Source organism: Doryrhamphus excisus, linkage group LG9 (genome assembly GCF_037039965.1).
Source record: "Doryrhamphus excisus strain RoL-2023G ecotype Guam linkage group LG9, RoL_Dexc_Guam_v1.1, whole genome shotgun sequence".
Lineage (NCBI taxonomy): Eukaryota > Metazoa > Chordata > Actinopteri > Syngnathiformes > Syngnathidae > Doryrhamphus > Doryrhamphus excisus.
The window spans coordinates 7,520,507-7,544,234 of record NC_136365.1 but is presented as its reverse complement, the minus strand read 5'-3'; the positions used below and the strand labels follow the sequence as shown (position 1 = coordinate 7,544,234).

General features: G+C 39.4%; 1 protein-coding gene across 1 annotated transcript in view; it reads left to right on the top strand.

Moving 5' to 3' along the window:
* sgcz (sarcoglycan zeta) overlaps nt 1-23,728 on the top strand; it is a 246,419-nt gene that overhangs the window by 128,443 nt on the left and 94,248 nt on the right. Inside the window, exon 2 of the mRNA XM_058045963.2 lies at nt 21,596-21,805. Within this exon, the coding sequence (XP_057901946.1) occupies nt 21,596-21,805 (210 nt within the window). The remainder of the gene's footprint in view (nt 1-21,595; nt 21,806-23,728) is intronic.

Here is a 23,728-nt window from a genome sequence, read left to right as displayed (position 1 = left end):
AGAAGCAGGTACGTGAAAAGAGCAGGAGCAAGGAAAACGGAAGGGAACAACAAAGGAAGTGGTTACCAAAATAAGGGCATGGAAACCGGAACAGAGGCAAAGAAGGAAACTAAGAGAGCTGTCACAAGGGGGTGAAGTCCTGCTTTATGGGTGAGTAAGAGTATTTCGGATATGGTCAGGGATAGGTAGCTAGTGGAGGTTCTGAGGGACAGGGGTAATGTGGTCTCGGGAAAGGGTAGAGGTGAGAGTTTTGAATGTATTAGAGTTTAATAAGGAGATTGGTGGTGTGCCATAAAGAATACTGTTACAGTCGTCAATGCTTGATGTGATGAATGCGCAAATGAGTGTTTCAGGGGCATACAGGGGAAGAGACAGAGGGGCGAAGGCAGGCGATGCTCTTGAGGTGGTGAAAAGCTTTTTTAATGACTTGTTTTAATGTGTTGGGCGAAGGTGAGTTTACTACCAAAGATGACTTCAAGGTTTTGGAAATGGAGTGAGGGTGAGTGACGGGGTACACCCTGGAATGGTCGCGAGCCAATCACAGGGCACATATAGATGAACACTCACATTCATGCCTATGGACAATTTGGAGTCGCCAATTAACCTAGCATGTTTTTGGAATGTGGGAGGAAACCGGAGTACCCAGAGAGAACCCACACATGCACGAGGAGAACATGCAAACTCCGCACAGAGATGGCCGAGGGTGGAATTGAACTCATTTTGGTCTCCTAGCTGTGAGGCCTGCACGCTAACCACTCATCCGCCGTGCAGCCCTGACCTGTGAACAATTAAAGTGAATTGGAAATATAATAACATATAATCATGCTCGCTGACCAATCGCAACGACGGTTTGCGGGCGTTATTAAGGTGACAGTAAATGTGATGATGTCACTCAAAATGAGCCAATGAAATTGTTGATTTGCCTAATGAATGAGACCATCCATCTATTTTCTATGCCGCTTAATCTTTGAACTTCAGTTTGCTCAAAAGTAAACACATTTGATCGAGTAAAACAAACATTTAAAAGTGAAAGGAAGGAACAAAAAAAAAAACCCAGGATCCATTGCCAAACCGCTGTGTCTCTCGAAACATCTTTCACTGACGGGATAGTTGTGCAGTGCTTCTGCTGTAGAGCTCTTACCCAAAGGTAAACAATTTACTGTTGCAGCCTAAAGAGACATGTACGTATGAAATTGTTGCCAAAATAAGTGTGTTGTAGGGTAGCGGTTTTCATTTATTTTTTGTCACACATGATTGGACAGTTCACTGCCCTCCCCCCAGGGGACCATCCCCACTATTTGAGAATCACTGGTTGTAGGGCGATGTGCAGGGTTTCATTATATTCATATGAGCAACTCTGTTTGATGGAATATAAGGCAAAATAAGGTCAGGACCTTCTGATCTTACTCAAATGTAAAATATAAAGGTTGGTGTCTGCAAAATGTTTATTTTCACAGCAAAACAGACAAGTTTAGTATGAGAAAGAATGTCTTAAGAGAGGACAACAATCAACAAGAGGTGGCTGGATGGATAGTGCAGTGATTCCCAACCAGGGGTACGAGCAAACATTTAATTTACAATGTGCTAAGTCAGGGGTCTCAAACTCAATTTACATAGGGGCCACTGGAGCTCGGGTCTGGGTGAGACTGGGCCGCCTCAGGTTTCCCCCACCAAAAAAACGCATGTATTAAAAACAAAAAAAAATTTAAAACTTCGCTTTGGTTCCAATTTTGTACACGAAAAGCTCTGATAAAACATTCCACTGTTCTAAAATATCTTAGTTTTTATTTTTCTACACAAAATAAGATGAAAAATAAATAAACAAATCAAGAATAAAGAAAATCAATCAATCAGTAATAAATAAATAAACATAATATAATAAAACGGCAAATAATAAAAACCACATATAGTTGGTGGGTAGACAAATTATTTTTTTCAGATTAAAATGAACAAAGCATTATTAGAGCCCTGTAGACATGACAAAACACGACTATAGTCACATTTATACTCTTTTTATTTACAACATATTGCGCGACTGCAGGGTCTTGAGACACATGCTAACTCGCAAACTAGAGAGCTAGCGACCTAAACGGTAGCCTTTAAGTTATTTCTTTTAAACTTAAATAGCCAAAAACTTACCACTTCCACACGAATAGGGAGGATAACTATTAACAGTTATTTAACCTTTAACATGAACATTAATCAAACGTAATATTTTTTTCTGGATACATGATACCGTACAGCATCCATATCAAACTTGCGCGGGCCGCACTAACATTAAACTTTCATATCAAGGCGAGGGCCTCAAACTAGTGTCCTGCGGGCCACATTTGGCCCGCGGGCCGCGTGTTTGAGACCCCTGTGCTAAGTAAATATTCTCAGTCATTTCATACTAGCCAAACAATAAAATTGAGCGTGTCCGCTACAACTGTTTTCCACAGGAAGACGATAACCTGTGGCACCGCTGCGCCAGTTGTGTTACCGTGTGCTTTTGGAGAATTATTTGAGGGGGTTCTCATGATATGACACAAAAAAAAAAGGCTTTGAAGGTACACTAGACAAAAAAGGTTGGGAAACACTGACATAGAGGACATCGAACAAACATTGTGTGTATGTGTGTGTGTGTGAGAGGGAGAGAGTTGTTGCAAGGGCACCAGATGTTGAGTTGATGAATGGCCCGCTATGGCAGCACAGGCAGTGTAGTGACACTGAAGACCTTAGATCACATGGCTGTCACATACACACACTCACATACTCTGTTGTGACAGTGCCAGAGTGAACCTGAAGTTAGCACTTATCTATCATCTCTGTCTCTTTGTCTTCCTTATGCTTGCCTTTGTTTCCCCTTTCTGATTCTCTTTTCCTGCCCTCTACTATGGTGAGTTTGTTTTTTACTGTCTTTTATTTGTACTTTTTGTTCAACTGCAACTTTTTTTTTTGTCATTTATGGATTAGTTTTAATGTCATGCGTGTTCTTTCCCCTCTTTGGGTCATTCCGTCAGGGTAGACAGGTTCCCCCGAAAACGAACTTCTCATCGAGTAGATTTTGTCAATTGTGTGGAGACACCATTCCATGATTTGGATTTTGAGAGCAATCTGGAGAGAGGCTCGTAAAAATACAAGTTGTGAGAAGCAAACCAAGAGAGGAGCTGGAAAAGATGAGGCCGCCTTCATGAGAGCCAGCTCCCCACAACAGAGCATTAAGCTGAAATAGTGAGCACTTCAAAATGCTACAATCCCCACATTTTACTGAATATACTAACAAAGCCTTTGTATTTCATGAAACAACAGTTTAAACCCACTGTCCGAGTCTGCTGAGAGTAAAACATTTGACTATGTGGTTGTTTTGGGCAACATGTTGGGCAGTTAATACGTCTGTATTTTGGTTGATGTCTCGTTACTTGGTAAAAGCATGACTGGCCACAACATTAGGTACAGTAGGTACACACAAGTGTGGCAGCAAGCATTCTGCATGTGGTGGTTATGGTTGGCATAAAATATTACTCCCCTACCAATATGTTGAAGTATGCACCTTGCAATCTTAAACTTTGTCACGCCCTGTGTGGGTTCTCTCATGACAGTTTGTTTGGTTTCCGTTCTGGACTCTTATTTTGTATTTAACTTCCTGTTTTGCCCTGTCTTCCTTGGTTGCCTCACTCATCCGCACCTGTCCCTAATTTGTATTGGTCTATTTATTGGTTTGTTTATTTATTGGTCTATTTATTTATTTATTGGTCTATTGGTCTATTTGTGGGATCATTGTTGTTTGTCTGTTAGCTATGTGAGTTGCTTTTTCCTGCTGCAATTTCTGCAACAAATAAATATAATTTTCCTGCAATTGGTCCTGCTCTCTGCATCCTGGGGTCGAACCATAAAGCAATGAAGCCGAACCGTGACAAACTTGTTTCATAAAATACACCGTGTTTTTAACAAGAACGTGGGCACGATTGTGCATCAGTCATTCGCTGTGTTTCTTGTTGTTGTTCCGTCTGCTTGCTTGCTGGTGATAAGGCAGTTAGAAAACTGTGTGTGTTAGTACTGAACGGTGATTTTGAGAAAAATACTGTCAACAAAGCTGACACATTGTCATTTTTATTGCAACGTTTGCATGGATCACAAACTCATGAAATCCCCAATTCCAGACTTGAAATAATGTACGGCTTTAAGCCCAGCTTTACGTTCCACCCATTTCCAGTTAAACAACACCCACTTCCGGTTCATACTCCACCCATTCCGAGTACGGATACGAATGCAGTTAGTTTAGATGAGTGGTGATGCATTTTGGCTTTGTCCTGGAGTTTTGCCCGGGGCCTAATGTCCCCAGCTTTTTGTGAGTAATGGATATTGAACACAGGAAATGGGCATTTGTATTCGTGACTGCTGTGATACGGAGAATGGATAGGTTTGTACATGCTTTGCTTTTTTTTACTTCCTGTGAGCTGTAAACATGAGACACCAATGTAAAGCCATTGTAATATTGTATGCATCTTGGAAAATTAACTAACTAGTGTGGAGGTACACAATGATAGACCACTTAAACATGTTGTAAGTGTGATTCCATATTTTGGATATGTGTTGTAAATCAAAATGATGATCATAATAGCCCTTCTCAGTGACCCTGTTTCCACTAATGTGTCTGGATGTAACTGCACATAGTCCCTTGTCTTCTTCTGTGCACCGTTGACACACACCAGACAATGTGAACACAAAACATTTCAGCAGTGCTATTCATCAGTATGTGTTTCAACTTCTACCTTGGCGTTGTCTTCCTATTTATTTTCGCTATGTGAGGTCGAGAGGATTTCCTTTAGTCAAGCTGTCTAAATGTCAATATACAATGTCTACAATGTCCTTGAGCAAGACAATTAAGTTATTTGCGAGGAGTACAACAGATGGTGCTGATATAAACACAGCCTTAAATCTGCAAATATTGAATCAAAACATTATTTTATTACTAGACAGTTTGGGTGGTACTAGTTGCATTACATATGCAATCATTAAGGGGACCTATTTTGCTTTTTTCCACTTTTGTGACCTATAAATGTAGTTAGAATGTTGTATTCTTAAGGTATTAAATGATGCCAAAGTTTCAGATGATGAGGTTTGCGTATTTGGAAGTGAGCCCTGAAAGAAGTTTCAGAGGGCGTCTTAACGCTGGCGTTTTTTTGTGTAAGTAAAGGAATAAAACCGGTTGTCTGTGTAGCATTATAGTGTGTGCATATAAGGATCAGGGTGCAAATTACAAGCTCAACAAGTGTGGAGTTGCGAATATTCATTTCCTACCACAATCAGCTATCGGCACAACACCAGAAGTATGTGTATTCGTGCGCTGAGAAAAAGTGTTTCAGTAGTGTTTTAAATCATCGAAATACGCCAAGATACTGCAACTATTGTTATCATGTTAATGTGTACGTGTGTATGTGTTAATGCATTTGTTGTTAGAGATTTGTTATAAAGGGATTCATAGTCAAAATTGGTGTATCCCAATGACAGCATTGGAAACTAGCTGAAATTAACTCGTTTTCTTGTGTTAATGCACGGAAAAGCCAAATAAATATGTGTTCATGGTTCACATAAGGATTGTGAATGATGGGCAAAATTCCCTCTTGAAGACCCATGTAATTGTGGTCCAGTTATATGATGTTATGGGAGTCTTTCATAAAGGTATTTTAAACTACACTATGTATTTTAAACAAAGACTCGTGAAACTCGAGTCTTACAGTAGTTTTCCAATGTTGATACAGTATTTATAGTGGTGAATGATTAGCCAGCTAAGAGTTACTGTACATTCAAATAAAGAGAATTTCCCAGTGAGTTAAATTATGAAAGGAGCACATATATTTTTCATGAAAGAGATGTTTTTTTTAATTATTTTAATAAATCTGAACTGAACAGACTAGTGGATACAAAGAATATATTCACTTTCTTATCTCACAGTACTGTTCTACTACATGCCAACTTTGTCAGACAGTTTCTTCTCATTCCATTTATTGTGCAGCACTCAGAGGTTGATATATGAACACTCCACAGAGAAATTTAGACATGAGTGACTGCTGGACATACATCACATACACACGCGCGCGCACACACACACACACTATGATCCGAGTTATGAAAGGGAGCTTTGAGCAGAGCTGCAGGGCTGACAACACATGACTCAATTAGGATGTCAGAAATAAATGCAAGTGGAGTGAGTGATTGCCACTGAGGTGGAAATGTGAAGGGAGCGTAGGCAAAGATAAACTGCATTGAAGAGGTTTGGTCGACGCTCAACACTAAGATTAAAAAAAAATACAATGTGGACCGGTGGTGCTTCCTGCTTATACTTAAGCAGAACAGAGTGATAATGAATTAATATATGAACTGGAGCTTTGTAATCTTGATTGTAAGACAGAGTGATCAATTTGTCTCTCAAAGATTGAAGCGCCTTCATAATGTACTGTCAGTTTAATGTAGGAACACTCTTTATAAACGTCAGACGCTATTCTTGAGACACGTCAGTTATTAGTGAAGGGAGCGTAGGCAAAGATAAACTGCATTGAAGAGGTTTGGTCGACGCTCAACACTAAGATAAAAAAAAAAGACAATGTGGACCGGTGGATGCTTCCTTCTTATACTTAAGCAGAACAGAGTGATAATGAATTAATATATGAACCGGAGCTTTGTAATCTCGATTGTAAGACAGAGTGATCCATTTGTCTCTCAAAGATTGAAGCGCCTTCATAATGTACTGTCAGTTTAATGTAGGAACACTCTTTATAAACGCAGACTTGTACTTGTGTCAGACGCTATTGTTGAGACATGTCAGTTATTAATGAGGAGAAGTAGACAGACAGGGGTGCCTTTATTTATATACCAGATGTATTTTATACTTCACCTATTCAGTATAGTCGTCCCTCGCTACAATATGCATCCAGAAGCAAATTCCCCATATTTTTTAGCTAATGATCTAAAATACAAAGACAGTATAAGGCCTTCAGAAGGCACATTCAAATGGCATTATATGTAGTATTCTACACTGGTCATTAGGTGTCAGTAACGTAATGACACAGAAATACCAAATACCAGTTTACCAGAACAACGGGCTTTTATTGCAGCTTTGAATGGTCTGCAACCCCCGCACCAAAAAAAATAAATAAAAATACGCTAATGCAACAGCCATAATCCATGCCAAGCTAAACTCAATTCTAAATCCTCAACATCATTTCTTGTCTAACCGCCAGTCATCATCCCTAGCGGACATATTTATAGTATTAAAAGTCTCATTGATGTCTTAAATAGTGGCAACCAGTCCAGGGTGTACCCCGCCTCTCCCCAAAGACAGCTGGGATAGGCTCCAGCATACCCGAGTGAGGATAAGCGGTACAGAAAATGGTTGAATGGATGCGGTGTAAAAGAGACTACAGGGTGTAGATGGCTCTAATTATGTTGAACCGTATTAGTAGGTCATAAACAGGTAAGCTGACTATGAAAATATGTCATTTACAAAGAAAGAATCGGATATTGCGGAAATCCACTTATAAAGGCCATGGCTGAAACCAACTAACTGCAATAAATAAGATATTACTGTATGCATTTTATAGTTGAGCTACTCAATTGAATGGCTATGGAAAATATACTGATGAGATATTAATATGCTATCATATTCCATATTGTGAATTTGACTCAAGGTAAGAAAAAAACAACACTTGCTCTATGAAAAGTTTGGAGATGATGAAGGAGGCCAGCTCACTGAGCAGGGTCATAAAGCCTGTGTGCTGATTCTGTCACTGGCAAAGATTTACAAACACACACGCGTGCGCACCCACACGCGCACACAAACACGCTTTCAGCAGGTGTCTATCACAACTCTCACAATACGCCCTTGGAGAATATCTTTCTTTCGTTACCGGATATCTTCCTGTTTTCCCCTTTGTGTCACTACCATGAACTCACAGACAAACACAAAGGCATTTTTTTATTGTTGTTCTACACATTTAAGAAGATTCATTTTGTTTGTCCTTTCCTCAAAGTCACAGTTTATTTTTTGACAAAAGAATCAAAACTCAAACCAATAGTTTTTCCAAACAATTTAGCATGGAAAGCCTCAGCCTACCAAACATTTGAATATGATGTCAAGACTGAGTGACAGCTCAAATGTCACTTTGTCGAGTCTTTGTGGCTGCAAACCAGTTGCATAAGTCACTGTATTTTCCTGACTTTTTGAGGAAAACTCCCAGTATGTTTATCTTGGTTGACTGTCTCAGCAAAAACTGGAATAGCATTTATTAAAACATTATATAGTGGCAACAACACAGAAACTCACAAATAACTTATGTAACTAAGTCGGGATGTCTGACAATATTGGCCAATGCTGATTACCGACCCGATATCAGCCTAAAAATCTGATATCGGTATTGTGATTTTCCATTCATGAGAACCGATGTAGAGCACGTAGCATTAACATTGCATTCGCAGAGATTGCAGCAAAATGCAGCCAACACTGCGTCCCTCAAATCTTCCATGGGGAGGATATTAAGGCCTACTTAGACAAGGCGAGCAACAACAGAGCTCATAATGACCTCAACAGCTGCATTGAAATTGTGGACGCGTTAATATTGGGGGCATGACAGAAAAACAAGCGAGAAACACTCTTTCCCAACAATTTTACTCAATAAATATATATATTAATATATATATAATACTGCTTATTAAATAGTTAGCCCACAGGCCACACAGCTAGGAGACCTGAGTTCGATTCCCCCCTCGGGCATCGCTGTGAGGAGTTTGCGTGTTCTCCCCGTGCATGCGTGGGTTTCCTCCCACATTCCAAAAACATGCTAGGTTAATTGGTGACTCCAAATTGTCCATAGGTATGAATGTGAGTGTGAATGGTTGTTTGTCTATATGTGCCCTGTGATTGGCTGGCGACCAGTCCAGGGTGTACCCTGCCTCTCAAAGACAGCTGGGATAGGCTTCAGCACGCACGCGATTCTCGTGAAGATAAGCGGTAGAAAATGAATGAATGAATGAAATATATATTATATATGATGTTATACATGTCGGTATCGGTTGATGTCGGAATCATAAATTGAGAGTTGGACAATAACGCTGGAAGCTATCAGTACCATCAAGGATACATTCTTACACCTTTAAATGTCCCATGTTTGGTGCTCTCATGCATATTCCGAATGGGCAAATTTGTGGCGTTGAAGGAAACGAGACCTTCAAAGAGGTTTTTTTTGTTCTTATAATCCTTCTAAAATAATAAAATTACCTCACAGAAATGGTGCGCTGCAAGAAGCTTTGCATATGTAGCTCAAACAATCCAAGATTTTTTTGCCTTTGCCATCAAGAGATCAAATACCTAACAGAAAAATATATTGAGTCCACATTTTTCAAAGATTTTGTCCTTTACAGGCTGTAGTCGTCGTAGCTGTTGTCAACAGCCTATTTCAGCTGTTTGCAATAAATTGGTTCCACTTTTTTGTCTCCCTCCCAATTTATGAAGATCTACTTATAACCGCAGTGAGCTCTAATGCACATTCTTACACATTTTCAACTGGTCTTAACATTTGAAAAGTGTATACTCACCAGTGGTGGTGTTTATTTTATTTATTTGGAAAAAAAAAGTGTAATTAAGAGCCAAGCAACTTGAATATGCTGTAGTTTCTGTTTTCTTCATATGGTTTATTCTGACTGAGTGGTTTCGATTGGCTGCTATTATTTTTGTGGCTATAATGGAAGTCTGACAGGGATAATTAACTTTCTACCGTGATTGGGGTTATTCATTTTCAAAGTGAAATAACATATTGAGTTATAACTTGGAGTTATACTCCGAAGATGAGGTTGTTGTTGAGAGGAAAGTTTACTCAGCATCGGTTGTGTGGCGGTGGTTTGGGTTTCTCCAAAGTGATGCTTCGGTAGCTTATCGAATATTATGTACATCGCCTAAAAATAGATAACCTATACTTTCAGGTACAGGATGTTTACTGAAAGCTGAGTTGTCCTATCTCCTCTAAACGCCAAGCTTAAGCCTTTTGTTGCTGGCCATGTTCAACAACTGGAAAGTGTTTTGACTGGCAGATAGGCTCCATGGGACGCAGCATGCCACAGAGAAGGAAGGATAGGAGAAGATTAGACAAAGAGCTCAACAATAATAGGGGACTGAAAAGAGAATGCAAACAGGAATAATGATGAAGGGAGGAAAACAGAAAAGAAAGGCTACAATCCTCAGGGCGTTTCTACAGTGACACACACATAATGACTTAATAACAGGCAGACAAACACACCATTGTTATCATATTTTGACTTTTTATTAGCCTCCCTGTTCATCTGGTGTTGCAGACATGCTGTGCATTTTTAATTGTTTTCATCAAATGTAAGCGCATATGGATGTTTTTGCCAGCTTTCCAAATTGTATTCAGTTATTTAATTATCCAATTATTTGACTGGATTCTTATTTGTACATTTATTAAGACTAACCTGGCTTACTTATTGATAAGACGATAATTTTGTTTTACAGCATGTGCAAGCAGGATGGAACGGGTGGAGAAAAGTGTTAGGTGTGATCTGTGATAGAAGAGTTTCAGCTAAAATGAAAGGAAAAGTATACAAAACTGTGGTGAGACCAGCGATGACCAGCAGAGATGAGGATGCTGAGGTTCTCATTGGGAGTGACCAGGATGGATAGGATCAGGAATGAGTACATCAGAGGGACATGTCCAGTTGGTTGGGAAATGTCCAAAGTAGAGATAGAGAAATAGACAGATGCAGAAGACAGGGTGGTTAGCATGTAGACCTCACAGCTAGAAGACCAGGGTTCAATTCCACCCTCGGCCATCTCTGTGTTTGCATGTTCTCCCCGTGCATGCATTGGTTTTCTCCGGGTACTCCGGTTTCCTCCCACATTCCAAAAACATGCTAGGTTAATTGGTGACTCCAAATTGTCCATAGGTATGAATGTGAGTGTGAATGGTTGTTTGTCTATATGTGCCCTGTGATTGGCTGGCGACCAGTCCAGGGCGTACCCCACCTTTCTGTTTGTCAGAATGTCGCTAATAATATAGCAGAAACATTTACAATACGCCATAACTTTCAACAGGGCAAGTGGCTAGTGCGAAGGTCACACAGCTGGGAGACTGAAGTTCGATTCCACCCTTGGGCATCTCTGAGATTGCATGTTCTCCCCGTGCATGCATGCGTTTTCTCCGTGTACTCTGGTTTCCTCCCACATTCCAAAAACAGGTTAATTGTTTAGGTTAATTGGCGACTCCACGACTGTGAGTGTGAATGGTTGTTTGTCTATATGTGCCCTGTGATTGGCTGGCGACCAGTCAGAATAACCTATTCTGTTATTCTGAAAGAATGTTCTATATTCCATCCTGATGTATGTAAACTTTCCCTAATAATACTCTAAGTTGCCAACAATTACTGGTTAAAGTGGCCAAAATGACATTTTTCAACCACCAATTTACCAGCAATGTTGTGCATGTAAGCAGTTTAAAAAGCATTCATCCTCCATTTCTCTTGTCTGGCCTCTCTCATTTCCTCTCCATTCATACCATCTGCTAATTAGTCTCATGGGCCGTAGGAAGGGAAAAAAAAATAGAAAGACGTCATTGGACAGAGATAAATCTAGACAGAGACAAATGAGAACAACTTTTCACTCAGGAGCTTCTATAAATAGAGTGAATTTTAGAAAGTGTTCCCATTTAACACCAAAGCTGGCTTTCAATAAACACCGGCAACATACAAAATACACTGATGGAGAAGTTTGGATGTCCAAGCATACACACAATGTTTGTGTCTGTATTAGTCTTTCATCTACTCCATTTAAGGTCAGTGAGAACAGGTTGTTTTGAAACTCTGGCCAGACACCTTTGTACATCCTTTAAGTTTACGCATTAGAGTCCCCTGCTCCTCCGTTCATCATTGTTGTTGTCCTTTTTCGGAGATTTTCTTTCTTTTGGTCTGATCCTGGCTGGAATGGCCTTGTGCTGAAAGAGGCTGTAGCGCCTTATATTGCAGGATTCAGAATGTGGGTTGAGACTTTTTCTGAAAAGGCATTGGTGTGGGTGCAAAGTCTGTAGGGGTATTCTGCCAAACAAGTTTAGTGGGTTAGCGAGGTGTGTTGAGTGTAAAGCCGGACTTGCTGTTCAGCGTAGGTAGCTCTCTTTTAAAGCTGCGGCATCACCATGGTAACTTTGGCTGAACTCAACCTGGTTGCGACCAGGTTATGGCCAGGGTTTCAAAGTTGAACTAATTCGGAGATGGTGTCACCATTTATTAAGAAGCTACGAGGTACCCGAGGGTGACATTGAGAACAAAAAAATCATCCATCTATAAGCAAGATAGATTTTCAGACACAGGAATACACTAGATATGCTCACACAAGCACCAGGAATAAAATGCAATGTGAAATATTAATATTTAGGCCAACATTAGCAGACATAAAGGTCACACCATGTGAGGTTTGTCTGACTGTGTTCAAAATAACTTTGCATGAAACTTTACGGATCACTGTCTGGATCCAGGAAAAGTTGAAAGGATTCTTTAACATTGCGAGATAAGACCATCTGCTGCGCTGTTATCTGTACATGTACTAATGTTTACCGTTGTTATATGTGGAGCAATATCACTGTAGATAATTCATTTTCTCCCCCTATCTGCACGCGGGTTGTGAGGGTGCTGGAGCCTATCACAGCTGTCTTCACAGGGCACATATAGACAAACAACCATTCACACTCACATTCATACCTATGGACAATTTGGAGTCACCAATTAACCTAGCATGTTTTTGGAATGTGGGAGGAAACCGGAGTACCCGGAGAAAACCCACGCATGCACAGGGAGAACATGCAAACTCCACACAGAGATGCCCGATGGTGGAATCAAACTCGAGTCTCCAAGCTGCGAGGCCTGCACGCTAGCCACTCCCGACCATGCAGCCCACTGTATATAATTTAGATGTTAATTCGAAACGGAATATCAGAATCAGATGTATTTGCCCTGTGTTACCTCACAAGGAATTTGACTCTGGTCAACGTCACGCTCTATAATACTACTAATCATATTTACATAGAATATAAAATAATTATAATGATGGCATTTATAATATTACACATTACAAATTCACATAGTTGGACCAGAATATGTTGACGCTATGTTTATATTTCCGTGTTACAGTTTTATAGAAAAAAAAAAGACCAGCCTTGCGTGTTAATTGGAGGACATGTGGCTGTTAACTGGCTTTCTAGCTTTGCACAAATAAAGACCCTGAAAGGTGCAGTACAGTATCACTAGTCTTATACTTTTATTTCAAAACTAGATTAAAACAAATTTTAGGACTTCAATAGATAAAGTCAACTTAATTAAGTCCAAGGTAAATGTGTGATTAGGGACATAGATAGCTGCTTGAAAGGCAGCCACTCATGGCAGCGCCGGTTACAAAAAATAACAAAATCATGATTGTGATTAATCAGGATTATTCACAGAGTAGACATGTGATTAACTTGATTAATTGAGTGACAGCACTAGTTATTAGACATTAGACATCCTGTTGCAGTAAATGTTTTCCTAATGTGTGGAGGACAGGAAGTGACATCATACCACAAAAAACAGAATTATGATATCATAGAGTTTTGAAAAAAAACATGACAGAGTGAAGCCACTGATGTGGTGAGAGATTGAATCATAAAATGACTGCAATGCGATCACTTCTCTCAGATAATGATAATATATTTCATAATAGGAATAAAGTACTGAATAATAATAATAATAAGTATTCTGAATCATCCAAAAGTCACACCAACAGCAGACTTGCTCACTCTCACCTACATATAGTACGTGTGCTCCTCTCAACTGTCAACTTGCACAATACAGATAACCCAAACAACTCAAAATAAGACTGGAAATAATCCACTAAATCAATGAAAATGCAGTAATACAGCAGAATAGATGTGATAGGGGAAGCAAGTAGCCCATAGCACAAATGCTCAGTGTGAGCGCAGGCTAACGGCGACCAGGAGAAGGAATTGTGTCCAGGTCGAGCTAGCACCAATGGCCGAGTGTGAGTATGCATAAGTGAGGACATCATCATTTTATGGTCTTTTTCCTGATATTGTCATCTTCTCTTTCCACATGAGCTGAAAACTCTTGGTTTATGTGTGCTATGTATGGTTTGATGGATACCTGTCATTACACACACACACACACATACACACACTCTTGATGTGTGTGCTTCAGTCCTCCTGTTCCTACCTGCTGCAGTCCTATTTCCCTTTGTTTGTTTAAATGGGAACATCTGTTCTGCTTGCAGCCTACTTCTGTGTGTTTTGGGAGAAAGTTAATACAAGTATTGTATTTTAACATTCTCTTCCACAAAACGCCTGCAGAGTAATCCCGTAACTCTGCTGAAATAGTTAACGCCTCAGTGCGCAGGACCAGTGTTTGCATGCGATGTAATACACACACACTCTTGATGTTTTGTTGTGTGTGTGAGACAGTGCCTGGAGAGGTTGTTGCATATTGTAATTGTCCATATTTTTAGACATTTGTGTTGGAGTTATTTGCTATTCAAGCAGGTTTGTTTAGCCTCTGTGTCAGTGTTTGTGGATATGTGTTTTTCTAAGTGAGTGGGATTTATCCACTGTATTCTGTCATCAATGGCACACAAAGATAGCTGGTGCACACAGACACGTATGCACGCACGCCAACACCCAACTTCAGTTGACAAAGTGCACTGGAATGACACATTTCATTTTCAGAACTGAACAATCAGTTTTACATTACATTACATTTACAAGGCATTTTACACATTATAAAGCATGTCACTCCTTCTGTAGCCTCATTTTTTATAATTATTATTGCTAAATATTAGGTTCTCTGTCATATGGCCATTGTATTAAGCTTTGTTTATGCAGGGATGAATTTAATAGAACAGTTTATGACTAGTAAACATTTTGTTGAGAATGTCAAATTTGGTTTTACTTTGCTGCTTAAATGGCTGAAAACCTGAAAAGTGTAAAAAAAGTCAAATTTTATGTTCCTATAGCAGACTACTGGAACAATAATGGAGTGGGGTTCCTCATGCTAAAGAAAATTTGGCACATTGATATTTGAATGTTTTTTTTAATATATATATTTTGTATAAATGTTCAACAAAATGTAGAGTATAATTCAAGAGAAAGCTTTGTGTTATTATTTAACAGTGTCAGCATTCAATGTTATTCTCTTTACATAGTGCCTTAAGCACTATATAAAATGTGTCGCTATGCAAAACCTCGCATTCTGTCATCCATCCATTCATTTTCTATGCCGCTTATCATCACTCAGGTTGTGGGGTCATGCTGAAACTGGAGGCGCAGAGCACATATAGACAAACAACCATCCACACTCACATTCATATCTATGGACAATTTGGAGTCACCAATTAACCTAGCATGTTTTTGGATTGTGGGATAAAACGGGAGTACCCGGAGAGAACATGCAAATTCCACACAGAGATGCCCAAGCATAGATTCGAACCCAGTGGCCAACATGCTAACTACTCGGCACTGTGCGGCCCGTTTTGTAGTCTATTTAATCAATATGAACTTTGATCCTCCTTCTTTAGTTCTTCATGTATCGTACACGCTGTCCTGAAAAGAGTTCACTGAAGAGACTGATAGAAGAATGTCCATCAGAAGACGGAGACATTTGAAGGAGGCGTATTGATTGGATATAAGAAGATGAGGGGAGAGTTGGGCTGTGTGACGCTGATTGTCAGACACATTGGATGGCCCCCAGCACTTCACATATCAGGAAGAACAGGGCTCATGCATACTAATTACACTTTGACACAACAATGAGCTAGGAAGCTTAAGCTGTCTGATCTGCTGTGTTCATGGCTGTGCATCCCGTGTTCTTCATTCATCTTTCCACTGACGTGAGATCCACTTATATCCCCAATCTTTCTGTAAAGATCTTACATATAATACAGACTCTTCTTCAATACATATTTTTCTCAACCTTTTGCAACATTCAGCAAAGCCGCTTCTGACTTGACATTTACCTCACATCCCACATGCATTAATATTCCTGTGGTTATATAATGAGGGAGGATGACACACATCGGTGTCCAATTCAGGCCAGACTGCTGCGTTTTGCAGTAAAATGGAACTTTTCCACCTGGTGATGATATCCTGAGCCACATTGCTTGCAGGGATGACACAGTGTGAGCTGACATCCACTTTGAAGAAACCACTCGTCATTTGCCAGTATGACTGGTTATTTCTTATAATGGATTTTGAAAGCTTTTCAGGTGAAATGCAGCTGCGGAAAAGATGACAGATAACTTCAGAAAGAGACATCTTTGCTGTTTTCTCATCTCCTGTCACTGTATTAGGTTTTATTAAATGAATACTGTTGATTTTATACTTCTTGATCTTTATACTTCATGTTCATACAGCTTTCTAATCTATTTTACTTTACTATTTGTTTGTACTATTTTAGGCTATATGTAGCTATTCATCCATACCCAACATGATATTGTAATAATTCAAAATACGGTACAACATATTGCAGACAAGGCAGACACTCGCTTCTCCGCTTGGACATCTCTGTGTGGAGTTTGCATGTTCTCCCCGTGCATGCGTGGGTTTTCTCCGGGTACTCCGGTTTCCTCCCACATTCCCAAAACATGTTAGGTTAATTGGCGACTTCAAATTGTCCATAGGTATGAATGTGAGTGTGAATGGTTGTTTGCCGCCTCTTGCCCAAAGTCATCATGGTAAAATATGCGCCAAAACTAAATAACAAAATCTGAAGGAACTCTTATATGCACTAAACTTTTTATTAGCCAAGCAGATAATTTTCTTATGGTATAAATGACATTTAGACTTTGTGCTTTGTGGAACATATTTCAATACACCCGAGGACATGTTTTGGTTTATTGCCACATCGCATCATGGGTGCATTCCTTAATGTCTTATGACAGTTATATCACCTTGTATATCCGTTAACTGAAGTGCAATAAAGCCCCGTGGAGTGTAAAGACAAACACACTAGTGGACACTCAACAGCAGAGTATCGAGGGACACCACTGGTCAGACTGCTGTTCCCGCAGTGACATTATTATGAAGAATTATTTTAGTGTGATGAGATCAGACACTCGCTTGTGCGCACCACCACCACAAATTAAAGCAGCCAAAATAGCCATTAAGATAAATCAGCACCTCTTTCCAACACAAAATGGATCATTATAAAGACAATTTACTGCATGGCTTTAATATTATCGTGTGTTAAATTGATAAAGTAGTGATTATAAATTTACAAAGTTAACATATTCTGTGACAATATCTGTACTCTGCAATTTCAAGAGCATATAACAGTAACGGATATTAGTGTGACACACTTCATCGGTTAGCACCACCCATACCCTTATGAATGCAATGGAAGTGATGCAACCTCCATTGTAAAATGCATTTACGGACTAAAATATGACACAATATTTTCTTCCTCAAAAACTGAAAATGAAGGGTGTTCAATACATGCAAACTATCAGACTTTTCCATGTGAGACTGCAGCACAGAGATAGAGCACTTTCAAACATTTTCACTCTTTAAAAGTATATTTCAGGAGCTCTTCATGAAATCTGAGCTGGTAAAATAGCAGAATATGAAAATAACAATCCAGGAGACTTGGTTACTTGGGTTTTTTCACATTACACGTATACGTACAAAGACGTATACACATAACATCAAGTCACAGAAGATGCCCTTACTTGTATATTATTATGAATGAAGCATCTAAAAAATTACAAACAAGCAGTTAAGAAGTATAATATATAATGATGGTTGCAATGTGATGTACATTATCTTAAAAACTTGAAGATTAATTTGTCTTAAATGCAATTTTGTCTTGATACAGTACCGATATTAAAATATTTGTAGGTATATCAATACCTTGAATATCAACCAATACCAAGCACGAATATCAGGATGAATTATACACATTTACTGTATATACTTGTTTTGTAGGGTGGAATGTTGGCTTGATCAAGTGATATTACTTAAGTAGAAACCAACAGCCAGCAAAAGTAGGAATACAAAAACCTTGGGCATTTACATCATTATTCATCTTTATTGACAATGTAGTGGTGGCTAGGCATAACGTCATGAGGCTGGAGGTCCTCCATTAAACTTTCCAATCCGACATTACTTACCACCGACAGGGGCTGACTCTTTTCTGTCGTTGCAAACGACGCAAATCCTCGTGTACCACCACGGCAATTCTCTGCATCACAAGTTTTGCACTCAGTTGCAATGTCTTTTTTGAAATTTTATGACACATTCACGTTGAGAAACACGCTAGAACACTATCATCAGCGTCATTTGAATTTGAACGATTTTAGCTCCAATTAAGTTTCCTTGTGTCAATTCCAGTTCCGAGTCACAAAGGTTTGCATGTATTAATTGAGGGTGCTAACCAGAGTAAGTATTAACTTACTAATGACATGAATTTTCTTACTGTGGATTACTGGGTCCCTGTGTGCGACTGGCCAATCACAGAGCGTGAAGAGTGGACACGTAATGAACATTTTCTTTAAACACGAATACGGATAATGACAAAATGTACTCGTTTCTACTCGTATCCGGAAAAGCGGCATTATCCGTAATGGATACTCTTTATTTCTTACTATGAATTTCAACTAATTCAACTTGAATCTAAATATTATGAAGAATCTTTTTACAGTAGTACACTTTCACAAAAGGTCACTTTTGAAAGTAGACACTTTGTTTGCTGCCTCAATGTTGGTGTAAGATATTTTTGTATTATTTTGTTAACACAAGTATACAGGATAGCACTCCTATGAGGCCGAGCCATAGCCATAGGTCCCATCCTATATTTCCACATTGGCGAGCATCCTGGAACCCTTGGTTACATTGAGACAGATGTAATTTATTGTGTTGACTTCCCTGATTCTGATCGCTGAGAGGAAGTCCGATGTAGTACATCAAAGATGAGGTACTCCCATTTTTACACCATGAATGTGTGAACATTAATCATGTTGATCGTGCACCCTGCTTTGCATGATATCATTGTGTTGCAAATGTCACACTGAGCCGAGCGCTCTTATTTATGAAGTTAAGCCAATCTTTTTAGCTGCTGCTTTTTCTTCTTTGGTGTTTGCTGCTATTTCTTCTGGTTGCCTGGTCCTCAGGTCCCGTCGATTCCGAACCCTATAGAATACGCTGTTGTTGTGATCACATGGTCTATGCATGCTGAATCCAGTGCTGATGGATAGAAGTGCTGGCACTAAGTCTGGAATGAACTGAGGGTCGATATTGGATATTTTAGAGGCAGGTCGAAATAATCAGATTTTTTGTTTGTTTGCTGAAATTAGACCAATATTCCAATATCGATATCAGATTGGGACATCCCTATTAGAAAATGTTTTCCAAAACAGGGTCATGAAAATGAGGGTGGGCATCATCAGGATTGTCTTAAATTCGGGTTAATACCATCACATCAGTTTTGTTGAGCTATTCAATTAGTTATTATTTTGTTGGCTGAATGAAAATTACTGTATTACATTAACAATCTGGGTGAATAATTTCCAACAATAGGCTATACAAATTGTTCTTGGTGACAATGATGAAAAAAACTAGCAATTTGATTTAGATCAGTTGGCTATTTGTATTGTTGACAGAAATACAGAGTCCGGCGGTAGAAAATAATAAAGTAATTTAATAAAAATAACACTTCATTTTTATTTGAAGACGGGAAAGATTGCCATTTTAATATAGTGCCAACTAAAAAAGACAAACTACTATTTAAATTCCTATTATATATCCAATTCCATTAACCTAATTTATTTTTGGTATCAGAAGCATCTGGGGATCCATGGATCCAGACTCTTCGGTTAATCTTCAACCAGGAGACAAAAGTTCAATTTTACCCTATTTTAGGAATAGCGTAACAGGCAGGGATGCAATAAGACCTTGGGCTTGCATTTCTGAAAGACAAATAGGGCCCCTGTGGAGACAAAGATAAAAGGTTCATATGTTGTTTGAGACCAATAAAACAAAAGAGAAAGTCTGTGCTTTTCCTTTTGTGTTTCTTGGAGACAAGCCAAGCGTCAGCATTTCTGGATTCCCATCGACGCTTGTTGGTATCATCACGTGAAGAATGGAGGAAAAGCCTTTCAGCGGGAAGTAGTAAGAAAAGACTGGTGGGTTAAGGTCATGCAGGCTCAGCAAATAGAGATATAATGTGTGTGTGAGAGAGACAATGACGAAGAGGTGCAGAAGGTATCTGGGAAGCGAAAAGGAGGATAGAAAAAGTGCCTCGAGAGTGTAGGTAAAGTAGAGTTGTAGAGCAGAGATGGACACAGATAGGCTGATAGTGGTACATTGTCGTAAGTGTCCATATCTCCTGCCGCTGATGAATCCTACTGCACGACTACTAACAGAGTCAACTGTCCTCCGGTGTCTTATCTTCCCATTCTCCCATTTGCTGCTGCTATGCTTCATCCACACAGTCCTACTGAATACTCTAATTTTTATTGAGCTCAAGGCCACTTGACTTGCTCACCTCTGCTCTTTGACTTTTTCAGTCAACAGACAAAATACACTGAAGCAAATACAGCCGTCCCACACTGCATTGCGGTTTGAATTTTGCATCTTCAGCCTAAATTAAGTATTTTCAAGCATAAAAATGGCTGAAGGAACTAAATTACAAATCGAAGGCATTCAGAAGATGCATTCAAATTGTGATTTGCAGTATTCTACACTGGTCAGTCGGTATCAGTAAGTGAAAGTCACAGGCGTCAGACCTGATTGCTGGAACAACAGGCTTTTATTGCCGGTTTGAATTATATCAAAACATCCATCCATCCATGTTCTATGCTGCTTATCCTCAATAGGGTCACAAATATGCTGGAGTCTATCCCAGTTGACTTTGAGCAAGAGGTGGGGTACACACCCTGGACTGATCACCAGCCAATCACAGGGCACATATAGACAAACGAACATTCATACCTATGGACAATGTATGCGTCTGCAATTACATTAGCATGTTTTTGGAATATGGGAGGAAACCCACACATCACAGGGAGAACATGCAAACTCCATACAGGGATGTCCAATGGAGATTTGGACATCAGCTCAAGATCTCTTGTCTGTGTGGTCAATATGCTAACCACTAGTTCTAGATCACCGGGACATTAATGGACTGGCACATGGAGATGTACTATACAGACATTGACAACTATAGCCAATTTAGGGTCTTTAATGAACCTAACATGCTTCTACTGTGAGTGGAAAGTTGAGTACATGCAAGTGTTTTCTCCACTGCACACTTTGTTCAGTCCAATTCTCTATTTAATATTCTCTCCATCCATCATGGGCCTCCTCTTCTTGCCTATGCATTCTGTCACTGTCTGGCTCACAAACAAGATGTCAAACAAGCTGTCATGATGTTAAATGAATACCTCCAAAATAAGTCTTCGTTATCTTAATGCCATACTGTAGTTCCAAAAAGTTGTTCTACAATCATTCCATAAACTGTACTGAAAGAAAAATCACCAATATACAAGAGCATCATTAATAAAACAACATTGTCTTTGTTTCAGATGACTCAGGAGCAGTACATCCTGGCAGCACAGCCCAATTCCCTCCACCAACGAGGGGCGTCAGTGTGCGGAGCCCAAGTGTACCCTGCAGTGGGAATCTACGGCTGGAGGAAAAGATGCTTGTACTTCTTCATCCTCCTTCTCCTTGTCACTATGATTGTCAACCTGGCGCTGACCATCTGGATACTCAAAGTCATGAATTTTACACCGGTAAGATGTTATACGGTTCAAGTACTCTTGTGGGAGTTGGAAAAGCTATAGCGTAAGAGGGGCTTTTAAAGTTTTTTAATGTGAAAAAAAGGAGGAAAAACTAGAATGACGACCACAGCTTTTCAACGACAAGGGGGAGTTTATGGTGGTGCGCCATGCCTAAAAAGTGTCTCAGGTCTCAGCGCCCATCAGCATCAAGGCACGCAGCATCAATAGAAGGGGTTTTGCGAAACTTATTCCTGATGAGAAAAACCAAGGGACCATCTGCACTTAGGAATAGGAAGAGCTTTATATTGCATTACTTTGCATTAGTGGTTAATTTATTTTTACACCTCTAAGACAGTCAATGTCAAAATGGCACACACATCTGCAACAGGACTTTTATTGTGCATTCATCATTGAAGTTAAGGGTGTGTTTAAAAATATAATAATTACCATGGGTATGGTTTACTGTATTTTAGGTGCATGCTGGCGTAGTGACTAGCATGTTGGCCTCACTGTCAGGAGATTTACTGAATCCCAAACATCCCAAAACAGCCACTGTAGATGCTAAGTAGGTAATATGGGGGTTACCATAAAAATTATTACAAGCAAGAGTACCGTCAAATTTCACACTCACAACTCCTTTCAAGTTAGAGTCCATAAGTGTGTCATGCAGGGGTTACAGCACCCTAACAACCAATACACCACATCGCCTCAAGGCGCCAAAGGCTAAACTTTGATTGCTAAAATGCAAATGACAAGCTTATGTTTCAATATATATAAGAGAATATAAGAGAAGCCGTAAAAAAATAAAAGGGAGGTGGGTTGCAGTTAAAAAAAAATATGCCTGCGGGAAGACAGCCAGCATAAAGTATAAAAAGAGCAGATGATATTTCATAGGCTAACAGTATGGAAAAGACGAGTCATAAAGGCAAAAGGGGAGAAAAACAAGAGCATGTGAAATAAATAGAATATCAAATTAATTCATTAAAGTACAAAATGTAAAAGAATTTCCTTTTGACCATCATTACAGAAGTATACATAATACATCCAAAACACACTTAACGATTATATCACAATGAAACCAAAATAAACATACATAATTAAACATATATGTTATGTGTCCTGTCTTACTACTATATAATACTATATACTCCTGAAATTTTACGACCAGCTGCAAAAACTGCAAGACTCTTCATTTTGCACTGTTGTAAGAAGACTAATGAGGTTGCACTACTTGGGGAAGAAGCAGGGCAGAGAGCATATTGCACCTCCAGCCACGGCCATAAGGAAGCACGCTCCTCTGTGACATCACAAAGGAACAGTTTTGGAACGCCCTCTGAAACCGAGATGTTTGAGCCCTCTCAAACTTCTTGCAGGGCCCACTTCCAAATGTGCAAACCTCATTATCTGAAACTTTTGCATGGTGTAACACGATAATACAACATTCTAACTATATTTATAGGTCAGAAAAGTGGAAAAGCATAATAGGTCCTATTTAAAGAAGGTCAAAATCCTTATGTAATTCAAGAAAGAATTTCATAGTGAAGTATGAAGATGGTGTCCGCTTAGCGTGAGTAATTAGAAGTACAAAATAACTGAGAAAGACTAAGTATCTCCTTCGATGAATACAGTTATTTGCTCAGCCGTCAGACTGTCACGCTCATACGGGCGCGTATTTGAAACTTTTGGAGCTTTTAAACGCCCCATCCCATACTCGATCAAGTGTTTATTCTTCAAATGCTGTATTAAATCAAAGCTATTTAACGTGCAACCCATTTGAGATATTTGCCATGTCATTTGTTGCAGGATGCAAATCTTCCATCACTGTCACATATCACATAATTCTAAATCGAGACAGGTTTTTGGGGGGTTTACTGCTGAAAGCCTGTGCAGTGTGAAGGAAGGCGTTATGGGGACACTGCCCATGACATGAGAGTA